Source organism: Schistocerca piceifrons, chromosome 3, assembly GCF_021461385.2.
Source record: "Schistocerca piceifrons isolate TAMUIC-IGC-003096 chromosome 3, iqSchPice1.1, whole genome shotgun sequence".
NCBI classification, from domain to species: domain Eukaryota; kingdom Metazoa; phylum Arthropoda; class Insecta; order Orthoptera; family Acrididae; genus Schistocerca; species Schistocerca piceifrons.
In genome coordinates, this window is record NC_060140.1 from 219,780,744 (window position 1) to 219,793,242 (window position 12,499).

The 12,499-nt window shown below is 41.8% G+C and overlaps 1 protein-coding gene across 1 annotated transcript in view; it reads left to right on the forward strand.

Moving 5' to 3' along the window:
* Positions 1-2,487, forward strand: part of LOC124789830 (transmembrane protein 41B-like) — a 49,463-nt gene extending 46,976 nt beyond the window's left edge. Inside the window, exon 6 of the mRNA XM_047257324.1 lies at positions 1,570-2,487. Within this exon, the coding sequence (XP_047113280.1) occupies positions 1,570-1,739 (170 nt within the window). The 3' untranslated portion in view covers positions 1,740-2,487. The remainder of the gene's footprint in view (positions 1-1,569) is intronic.
* The last annotated feature ends 10,012 nt before the right edge of the window (positions 2,488-12,499 follow it).

A 12,499-nucleotide genomic window follows, 5' to 3' on the forward strand; every position in this document is an offset into this window, starting at 1 on the left:
CAAGTTGTGTTGGTACCTCTATCAGTGCTTTCCAGCTGGGCTTCTTCATTTGTAGTTGAGTGGTTGACCTTTTATCTGATCCATCAACCACTGTAGTCTGTTTTACTCTAGTCAACTATTTGCTCTGCTCCTTTTAAGTGTCCTCTATTTTGTGTTACTGCGGTGTTCATTTTAGCTCTGTACCCCTTGGTGTTCCCCCCTCCCCCCCCCCCCCTCCCCCCCTCTGGGTGCAGAGGTTATGCTTTTACTGTATAGGCCTTTTACAAGTATGTCTGTTTGGAACTGTGGACTGATGACCTCGATGTTTAGCCCCCATCAAACCCCAAAACCAACCAACCAATGGTATAGGAAGTTTCTGGCAACAGGGAATGTTCTGAAACATTCTGGCGGTGTAGTTGACGGAATGTCAGAAGAGAAAGTGGAGTACATCAGACAAATGTTTCTCAAAAGCCCACGTAAGTCAATTCGTCAAGCATCTAGGCAGCTTCACCAGTGTCTTCGTATGTGTGTTTCCAAAGTGCAAATTCTGCAACATCTGACGCCGAATGACAAACCATGCCAACGACATTTCTCTGTGGATATGCTGCAGCGTGTTGATATAGATGCTAGCTTCCTGGAAAGGACATGGAGAACCCATTGCCTGATCACCACATTCACCCGACATTACACCGCTTGATTTTTTCATGTAGAGATTCATGAAGCACCGTGTGTATGCGACCAAAGTGGACGATATTCCTATGTTGCAACATCATATCACTAATGCGATTGCAACAATAACAGAGGAAATGTTACAAAGAACTTGGCAAGAAATTGAATATAGACTCGATATCTACTCTCTCTCTCTCTCTCTCCCCCTCTCTCTCTCTCTCTCTCTCTCTCTCTCTCTCTCTCTCTCTCTCTCTCTCTGTGTGTGTGTGTGTGTGTGTGTGTGTGTGTGTGTGTGTGTGTGTGTGTGTGTGTGTCGGGTCTTTGAAATCAGGGAGCTTTGAGTGGGACACCCTGAAGTTATACTACAAATTGGCTTCATTCATTGTGAAACAAAATAGTTAGTGAAGATAAAATTAATGTAAACTATTTCTTTTTGTTTATTCCATTTCTCCTTGTATTATCAGAATGTATACAATCAATAAATGGCATAAGTTTAGAATAAGTATATGTTAACTGTTTTAGGCAGATACTTTATATCAGTAAAATAGTTGGTAATTTTGATTAGTCAGAATAAATTTAAAATAGTTTTCTCAAGGAGCCTCTTAAAATAAAATGTCATCTTATGTTCAGGATTGTCTTATACTCTGGTAAATAAAGTATTTCAGTTGTCATGAAATAATGAGGAGTCCTGAGTATAAAAAGTGATTGTGAGGACACACGATATTTAAGCCAATGTGCTGAGCTGCAGGCAGCTCTCTCTCCCTCCCTCCCCCCCATCCCCCTTCTTCCATGATGTGAGCAGCACCAATTGGTATGAACACAACCTCAGATGTTTTGGTGATGAATTAACCTTGTCTATGATAAAAGAAATTTGAAAATTTCTTGTTTTGAATTTTCTAGCAGCTTAAAATGTGTTTTCAGGTGTGGCACCACCTTCTTTTGTGGCTATTCAGGCTGGCCAGACTTTATACAAGTTATCTGCCTCAAGTGATGCCTGGTCATGGACTTCAGTTATCCTACTAGCAGCTTTTGCTGTTCTCTCACTGGTGCCTGTCATCCTGAAGCAGCGATTAAGAGAGAAGCTTGAATAATTAAAATACATTCCAAATGGACACTTTATGATTTGTGCTAGGTTGTCTTGTGGACAACCTGTACTTGCTGAAACATTTAAAGTGCACTGGTGCAGGAACTTCCGAATTCGATCTATGCATATGTTTGTTTCCAAATATAAATTAGTTTCAACATTATTTATTTTTCTTGTGTGTTGTTGTTGTTATTGTGTTTAAAATGTGATATTATTGTTATGTTTTTATTTGAAGAATTTTAAGTGCCTTAATATTACATATGCAGTAAGAAAAGTCAACATTTTTTACATATGATGACACACTTCTATACTGTATTCTGGGTGATACCAGCACTCTATTTTTACAGATGATGGCAGTTATATGTCATCTTAATTTGCTTATTCTACTAGCCGTTTCTCAACTTTTAGTTCTTGCTTACAGACATTTACAATTACATACACAGCAGTGTTTTAGTAAGATGCAGGTTACATTTCTGTTGACATAATTCAGTTTGCAGTAGTCTGTTAGTTGCACACCTTTGTGTAATCGTTTGAGAACACTTTGTCAGTTTTCACTGACTCAGTACCTGTATTATATTGAAGACAGTATTATGATGAAATTCGTATTTGAGTACAAAAAAAAGAGCACCTTTCATTTGCTTTTCTTCTGTTACATCAGAATTTTGTATTGATAACTTGAAATACTGTTATCAGTGATCTCCATGAAAAGGCCTTACTTTTATGACACAATAAAAAATATTAATGAGTGTGACTAATTCATTTTCTAAAAAAAGTCTGGGACACCTACACCTGTCCATATCCTCATTTTACCTAGTTTAAGCTTAGTGCAATTTAACAGAACAAGTGAATAGAGTGTGAGTGTGTGTGTGTGTGTGTGTGTGTGTGTGTGTGTGTGTGTGTGGCAGGGGGGAGGGAAGGGGGACATCCCAGCATGAACAGAGTGCCTGGAGCAACTAACTACGCTATAAAGTAATTGGGTAGGTTTTGCAAAAGTCTTGTAGCAGCATGTTCAGCTACTGTTGTGGACAGTTGTCCCTCGTATTCTTGTGGGCTTTCAGATCCTTGTCTCTTGCATCAAAGAAATTAATCACCATGATTTTCCTTTTAAGCAAATTCCTTAAGCATTTAATTTTTCTTCGCCTAAGTGCAATAGTGTTTGGAACTTAATCACATGAAGTTTCTATTTGTTTGAAACATAGCTTCTTCTCACATCTACTTCTGTGTACTGTTCAGAAAGCAGTTGATCTGTCATGTCCATGCCCAATTTTTTTGGGCTTGTAAAATGCATTATTTGTTTCTATGAATAATCCCTGGAATCCTCCATTAGCATTCAGCTTCTGCCAGATAGTGTCATTAGGAGTGCTTCTATTTTGCTGCTTCAGTTACCCAAAAGATAATTTTTCTACTCTTAAAATAAATTTTATGTCCAAAATGTTAATTATTGCTTCTAAGTAGCTAACATAAAGGTAAAATCTGTGGTGCAAAAGCCCATGACGAGGGCATTGGCCTGACTGCAGGTAGAATGCAGCATTTTTTTTCGCCGTAGCAGCAGTAGGAGGGGGAGGGTTGGCAGGCCCATCGCTGGGACCCAAATTAAAAGTGCCCACCTATTCAATCCACAAATTGAAAATAGATTCCTGTACTTTTAAATGTGGGGTACCAGCAGTTCTGGAATTTCACCTCCAGAGGGTGCACTGTCCAACCATTCCTTTACCTTGTAATTTTGTGAAGCTTATTATCTGTTTGATACAATTATATTTTATCAGCTATAATCATCAGACACTTCTTTTAAATGACCTAATGAAACAATAAAACATTGTTTTCTGCTGTTTATCTCTCTCACTTTGGTTATGGAGAATATTATATTGACAGACTAGCTAAATATACAAAATAAAAACTGTTCATGCCTTCACCTTTTTACAAAAAAGATAATGCTACCCATTTATCTCATCACAATTTTTTCTGTTACATACTGAAATTTAATGTTATACTTGTAAAGAAGTACATCTGTACACATATATGTACATTGTGTAGATTGAGTGCTCACTGTTTCTTGTTCTATTTTACTATCATGGCAGGTCCTCTGAAACACAACACATTATTTCTTTTGATTATGCATGATACTCCTTGCTCATGGAACAAGGAAAAATTAAAATTTTGTTGGTTGAAGAAAAACACCACAAAGTGATATTAGCTTGCGAAAAAGTTGGAAGGTTGTTATTACTTCCATTCTAGTAAAGCATGATCAAACTGTACTGTTAGTATCTAACCATTCTAATAGTTAATCATAGCTATATTGGGTAAGTATAAAAGCTCTTATTGTTTTGTAATACATTATGTAGTTATATGATAACTGGAACCCTCTTCAAGCCTGCTTTGGTTATCAGTGGTCACTTGCACAGAAATCATTACTTTTAAATGATTGACATTTTTTTACATCTAACCTGAAGTTGAGCAAAACTAGCTTAAAAGGTCACTATTTCAAAATTAAACACAACATTTGTGCATATTGTAACTGTTAGCAGTAAAATAAACACAAATACGGAACATTAGTCAAACCAAACACTTGCCCGTAGACAATTGGTATGTGTCCCATAGATACACAGGACACATCAGAAAATCGTGGTAGTTTGTAAGCTATGGCAGTGCTTTTTCCTAAAAACCACACACAGGAAAACCTTTCTAGAATTCCTGGACAGTTTTAACATAACAGGAATTACACTGCGGATCGATCAGTTCCATCTACAAATGGACAGGGTTGCTTTCATTTGATGTAGCAAATGGTCTCAAAAACAGACGAGAGGCTTGCAATGCCCTAGAAATTATTTAAAAACCATTCCTGTATCATCTTGCAACACCAAAACTAATTCCTCAAAATTTGCATTTTCTTTAACACCAGAGTGCTTAGGGAAATTGACAGTGTTCTTTGTCAGAAGTTGCACTTCCACAATGTGATTTTCTTTTTAAATGCATCCATGTTTCTCACTGTATCAGATACAAGTTGCTTCTAACCTTGCACTATGTTCTTGAGGTCGTTCAAATGTGAGGTCTGCCTTCCATTCCTGGCCTTCTAGTGTTGGTTCCTGCTTTTCTTGTTCTTTAAAAAACTGAACAATAGTGACTCATAAATTGACAAACCATTCCAGGCATGCTCCTCAACTTAACCAACATACTTCGAAGTAGTAAATAATGTCTCCATACTATTTGTTCAATTCCATAACCAATGTGACTTTAGAAAATCTACTGTTCGGATAACAAGTATTGTGATCTCCTCCACACCTGCAAAAATGGCACAAGGTGCTTCTTCATGTACAAAACAATGAATCCTGTACAAATTGCCTGTTGGTAATTGTCGTATTTTGTGTAACAATGCTGTAAGCCCATTTTGTGCCTCTCATAGCTGGTAGTGCTCCATTGATAACCAACATGTTTTTAATTCAGGCAAACAGCTTCAGTCGCCTCTTCAACAGTTTTCAGAAAGTTGATCTCTCTCATTCTGTGTTTCATCAGCATCAGATCTAGCGGTTCTTGTTTCATGTACAAATTGGTGTTGACTTCACAAACATAAATTGCAAGTAATGCCATGCCCAAAATGTCAGTCAACTCATCCAAAGCAGTTGGAACTGCATTGTCAGCTAACTGCCTGCAGACATCCTCTGCCATGACAGTTATGCGGTGAGCTATTATTTGTTGTGAAAAACTAATTTTGCAGAAATTCTAAAGCCTAATTTTGCAAAATTTCTCTGCCTCCAGTGGCAACACGAGTTCTATAGCAAGAGGAATCTGACACTAATAGGAGACACTGGCCAAGGGCATCAATGATGAGTCGCCAGTAAACACAGAAAGACAATAACAGCGAGGGACCAATAGTGAAGATAACATGATCAAATGAAAAGTCAAGAGAGAGAACCAAATCAAGAGCCTAGATGTAGCAGTGTGAGGAAACAGACAACAATGAGTGCAACGAAGAATACGAGAGCAATAGGAACAATACTGAGGTCTGGGTCCATGTGCTGCTAGCTTTAAAGCGCGGCTGCGAGTGCCGATAGGCTGCCGCATGGGGCGTCCCCCGCGCATAGCGTTAAGGGGCTACAGCAGTGCTCACAAATTTTAGGAGTGCAACCTAGGGGCCATCATCTAAGTCCATGTTCTCTGGTTGGCTTTCAAGCTCTTCAGGCTGGGATACCAGACACCTCCACCCCTAAATGGATGCTTAGGCTCTGAAGTGCCATGGATGATATATTGGGAGTACTTGAATAATGATAATGAAAACCAACGGCTGTATTTTAATCAGTTGTTTATTCAGAATATGCTACCAGTTTGACACCAAAAATTATCATCTTTAGACCCAAAGTATAATCTGCGATCAACGTACCAACTGCAATGACAAAGACAAATGGAAAAAGTGCATGGTGTTAAGCATATATGCCAGCATGTGCAACCAACAAAGTCAATTGCAACGGGGCCAAAATTCAACTGAATTTCATTTCTTCGTAATAGTAACAAGACCACGAATGGTCAAATGACAACTCCAAATGACCCACTGTTGGTGGTGCAGTCAGTTGGTAGGAACAGAGCTGGATGGGGTGCTGACACACCAAACCCCTCGGAGTGTCAACTGTGACAAGGAGCCACCATCGTAGCTTGCATCCATGAAGATGGACGTGCCTAGACTGCTGAACCTGGGGAGTATTATCCAGTATGCTGGATCCAACATCTACCTACATACTCCACAAGCCATTCTAGGGTGCACAGTGAAGGGTACCCTGCACCACTACTAGTCACTTCCTTTTCTGTTCCACACACAAACAGAGCAAGGGAAAAACAACTATGTGTATGTCTCTGTGCAAGCCTGAATCCCTCTAATCTTATTTCCACAATCTTTATGCGAAATGTACATTGGCGGTAGTAGAATCATTTTGCAGTCAGCCTCAGATGTTGGTTCTCTAAATTTTCTCAATAGTGCTCTGGGAAAAGAACTTCACTTTCCCTCTAGGTATTCACATTTGGGTTCATGGAGCATCTCCGTAATATTTCCACACTGATTGACCCTACCAGGTACAAATCTAGGAGCCTGCTTCTGGATTGCTTAAATGTCATTGTTTAATCCAACATGGTGGCGATCAAAACACCTGAGCGGTATTTAAGAATGGGTTGCATTTGTCCTATATGCGATCTCCATTACAGATGGACCACATTTTCCTAAAATTCTCCAAATAAACTTAAGTCGATCATTTGCCTTCCATACCACAGTCCATACATGCTCATTCCATTTAATATTGCTTTGCAACATTCTGCTTCGATATTTAATCAACATGACTGTGTCAAGCAGCACACTACTAACATTGTATTTCAATAGTATGGGTTTATTTTTCCTACTCATCTGCATTAACATACATTTTTCTACATTTAGAGCTAGCTCTCATTCATCATATAACAAGAAATTTTGTCTCTGTCATCTTGTATCCTCATACAGTAACTCAAGAATGACATCCTCCCATACACCACAGCATCATCAGCAAACAGCTGCAGACTTCTGCTTACCCTGTCTGCCAGATCGTTTATGTATATAGAAAACAACATCAGTCCTATCACACTTGCCTGGGGCTTTCCTGATGATACCCTTGTCTCTGAAGAACTCGCCACCGGGAATAACATACTTACTTAAGAAGTCTTCAAGCCACTCACATACCTTGGCACCAATTCCGTATGCTTGTACCCTCATTGACAGTTGGCAGTATGGCACCATGTCATGAGGCCATTGGCATTACGGAGCTGTTCAAAGACCATAATCAAGAACTTGGGCCCGTTGTCTGACATGAGGGTACATGGAAGCTCAATGACAAGAATCTGGGTAAGTGTCATTGCTGTAATGGTGGATGCCATGCAAACCACATATGTCTAGCTGGAATAAGCATCCACAGTAATGAGCCACATAGAGCACAGAAAGGAACCAGCAAAGTTGAAATGAATGCATTCCCAGGGGTGACGAGGAGTGGGCCAGGGAGTGAAAGACTGAGTTGGAGCAGCCTGATGTTGGGCACAAGCAGAACAGGTGTGCATCATGGCCTCCACATCTTTGTTCAGTCTTGGTCAATAGGCATATCACCTGGCTTTAATCTGTGATGTACATTAATGCCCATGGTGGAGGAGTTCCGCGCGGACATCAGTGTCTTGGATATGCAGATGATGGTTGCAGTACCAGCATCATTATGGTGCACCAGTTCTGCACCAGTGCCATGGAGGGAAGCATCAGCAGACAAAACAAGGGGATGATATGGAGAAAAGGGCGTAAGGCAGGGTGCCAAGCGTAACTTGCGCTTCAGCTGTGTGAAAGCATGCATACAGGCAGCCGACCACCGCCGCAACTGAATGCCTTTCTTCCATTGCCCAAAAAAGCCTGCAGCTCCTGTAGGTTTTGGGGATATGGGAGAGCATCAACAGCTAAAACATTGTGCTCAGTGAGATTAATCCCATCATTGTGGAGCAAATATACAATGTATTCCGTTTGCTTCCGAGAAAACTGACATTTGTGCAGCCAGCACTTGAGCCCTGCATCACACAACATAGCGAAGAGTGTGCAGAGGTTGTGCAGGTGGTCGTGGCATATAGCACTTGTAACTATTAAGTCATCCAGCTAATTGGTACAAGCTGGGATGGACATAGTTAAGTGTTCCAGGTATCTCTGGAAGATTGCTGGAGCGGCAGAGATCCTGAAGGGCAAACATTTGTATTTATACAAGCCAAAGGGTGTACTGATGACCATAATGCACTGCAATTCCTCATGTAATGGATCTGCAAATAAGCATCAGTAATCTCTGTCTTACAAAAATAGTCACTGCTGAATAAATTTATGAGGTGGTCCTCTGGATGTGGTATGGGGTAGGTTTTCACGTGTGCCTGGGCAAAGACTATTAACCTAAAATCTCCACAGAATCGGAAGAAGCCATTTGGTTTCCTGACCATTACTAGGGGCCCAAGCACTTGTTTTGACAGGTTCAATTACCCCAGTTCCTGCTTAAAGGCCATCTGTGGAGAGACCCAAAGTGCACGTGCCCAATAAAAACAGGGTACTGCATCTGGATGCCTTGAAGCTGGTGAGGCACCCCAGGCCTTGTTCGAACAGAGACGTGAAAAGGCACTAAAGTTGTCAAGTTCCTGGAAGGGAACTGTGTCCGAGACAACCTGGACTTCATCCATGATAGAGAAATCAAATGGCAAGAAGTCATCCAGGCCAATAATGTTGCCAGCCGAGTGACTATCAACAAAAAACAGTGTTATCGGCTCTGTAATCTTCTTGTATGCTGCTAGCTGTGAAATGATCTCAGAGGGGAAAACCATGTGCAACCTCCACTGGGACGGCAGGCTAATGCTGGATAACCCAGAAAAGCATATGTTGGAAGTTCAACAGGGGAACCATTGCCCCTCTGTCAAAGTGGAAATGAACACACTGGCATGCAATTGTGAGATCAATAAACAACTTGCTGGTGGAGGATTGTCCCGGGGAAGAATGGGCTGGAGTTCGAGCACCATCCCTTGATGCGAGTGTGGAGTGGGGTTTGACTGTCCTGATGCTCGATGGCAGACAGTTCGAAGATGCCCATCCTTCCCACAACACTTGCAGTGCGTCCAGCAATCTGGACAGTTTGCACATTGGTGCATCATGAAACATTTGGGACAAGCTGGAAGACCTCACTGCTTATACTGACACAGTGTGACTGGCTGCTCAAAAGCCACTGACGTCAAAAAGTGATGAATCATGACACCACCAGCCGCAAAAAAACTTAGGAGAACTCCAACACCTTGGTGGTGGTTGAACCGCTGCTACCTGGAGGCTTCCATTTGCTGCGTGCGAAATCTCAAGAGTGCACAATTTTCAAAATATGATCCAAAAAAGGATTGTTCAGTCTGAAGGCCGCAATGCATACTTCTGAATTGGGGGCCAACTGGACCACCAAGTTTCAAATCCAGGAAACCACATTTGACGTTTTGCTAGACAGATTTGTCCAACTGATATCACAATGTCTACACAGTTCTTGCAGATCATATAACTGACCCAGTTGCTTGTAATATTGATGGAATTCAAGACATGACATGACCACATGGAATCATTGTGAATAATAGTTCGACAACAATGAACACATCTTGAATGTTAATCCATCCGGATCTGAGAGGGGAGCAAACTTCTTTAGTAAGAAAAATGTCTCTTAAGGGGGTCTGAGGAAGGAGGAGCAACCACTGGAGAGTGACGTGAGAAATCCGAAAAACAGCAGTGTGCCGGTCAGCTGCTACAGATGCATGACCAATCTTCTATGGTGCTGAATGCAGGAAAGCAGGGGTGGGACCCCACCTGGACAAGGTGTGAAATCTGAACCTGCAAGCATTCTGACAAAAGTTGAATTTCCTGACATAACAAGTTGGTCTGCTGCTGCAGGAGTTGCTGTTTCCAATTGCACAAGTTTCACGTCCATGACACTGTTAACCTTCATCGCCAATTACAGTAACTGGAATCAGACACAACCAGGAGACACCGACCAACCAGCTGAGTGCATCGGTGATGAGTCACAGGTAAACATGGAAAGACAACAACAATGAGGGATGAATAATGAAGTCAACAGGGTAGAATGACAAGTCCAGAAAGTGAACCAAATCGAGAGCCTAGATGTAGTAATATTAGGAACAAAACAATAATGAGTACAAAGAACAATACAAGAATGCAGTTTGAACATGACTGATGTCTGGGCCCCTTTGCAAGCACCAACAGGCTGGGGCGTGGGTGTGCCCCACCTATACTGAGGCAGTGACAGCAGCACTCGCAAATTTTAGCAAGTGTCACCTAGTGGCTATCATGTAAGTCCATGCATTCTGCCGGGCTTTCAAGCTTGTCGGGCCAGGGTACCAGAAGTTCAGCTGCCTCAACAATGCACTCTTTAATGAACTCGCCATTGCTGGAAGGCTTATTTGAGCTGTCAATTCTGAGCGCTGTTTTGTAGCTTGCTTTTTATGACAGCTGACTACTGTTGGTTGCCAGCTAAAAATAAGAAACAATGGCATTGTAAACATATTGGTTTTCTACATGCATATTTATACATGTATACAAACAGCATAAACGCAGTAATTTTCATAGGTTACTTATGTTGGGATCAGCCCACTAAGCAACACTTCATCTTTTTTGGTCTCCCAACTTGTCTTTTCTTTCATCGCCAGTAATATCTTTAAATTCCTTGCGAATTCTTCAGCAAATTTGCAGCATTCAGTGGTTATGCAGCTTCATAACAAAAATTGTTCTTCTCTTTCAAAAAGAATTGTAATTTCCACTCATTTTTGAAGACTTATGATGACAGGTCGCTAACATGGCTCTTTTTGAGTAAACATTCCATTACAACAAACACTGTACTTTTAAATGTCCTTTAAAATACAAGGAAATAGTGAGTAATAAATAGAGCTGGAACTTTGAAAAATACTGCAACATTTGCTTGGGAAAAAAAGAAAAAGGAAACTGCTACATGAACTGTCAAGTTGTTCCAAGCAAAGTTGAGACAGACCTAAGGAAGCCGAGTAGTGGTGAGGCAGGCCAAGCCTTGGCTCGCACACTTGCGGCATATCGTGCTCACTTGCAGTCTTGCATGCCATGGCCGACCTTAAGCAAAGTGCAATGAGCATCTGACATACAAATAGTATCTTTCTCATTTGGGAGAGCTAAAGAAACTTTTGGCTGGAAAATATATTGAGCCCATTGAAGAGATTATAGATACTGTAGGTGGATATTCCGCAGACCTTTCAGGATCGTACTTTAATAACTGGAAAAACAGTGAACAACATCCATTGATATGAAAAAGAGACTACATCAAAAAATAAGTGCACTTTTGATCTAAAAAGCAATCTTGCGTTGCCTGGCTGGGAAATTTACACATGAAATACAGTTCTTTGATTATGTGCTGAAGAGCCAAAGAAACTGGTACACTTGCCTAATATCGTGTTGGGCCTCTAAGAGCACGCAGAAATGCTGCAACATGATGTGGCATGGACTCAACTAATGTCTGAAGTAGTGCTGCAGAGAATTGACACCATGAATCTTGCAGGGCTGCCCATAAATCCATAAGAGTATGAGAGGTGAGCTCCTGCATGACCAACAGCCACAAACACTGCTCAGCCTCTTGCTTCCAGGCAGCCCCCTCTCAGCGGTGCCAGTTGACATTCAAACACAGCACACCAGCTTGGACTAAGGCATTTGGACGATTCCCTCATGGATTCCTGCCATCGTCCATGGCCATTGTGGTTGCTGCCTCTTCATGACTAGCATCAACAATCAACTTGTGGCATGCCTCTGCAACCAGTTGTGTTCCAGGATGGTTGCAGTGCCCCTCCTCAGATCATGGGCCTGCAGCCTCATTCTTTCTTGGCCCTGGCTCCAAGGGTCAAAGCAGTCCTCCTTGTGCCTGCCTTCCCTGGAGGTTGGGGCTTCATCAGCACCAATGGCGGATTGCTACCTGCCATCAGCAGGAACACAAGATGGGGCTCCATCGCCAGAGCCTCTCCTCTCCTCTCCTCTCCTCTCCTCTCCTCTCCTCTCCTCTCCTCTCCAGGCCACCATTGTCACTGCTTGTACCAGTGTCCCTCACTGTGAACTCAGCCATCCAGGTGGCTCCCATCTCCCTGTTGCCAGTCCTGCCCACCAGTCGCCCTGGGGTCCGGACGCAGCTGGGAGTGACCTCATCTCACCCACTTTTGTCTGTACGCACAGGTCCGGGCAGATCGAGAACTTAT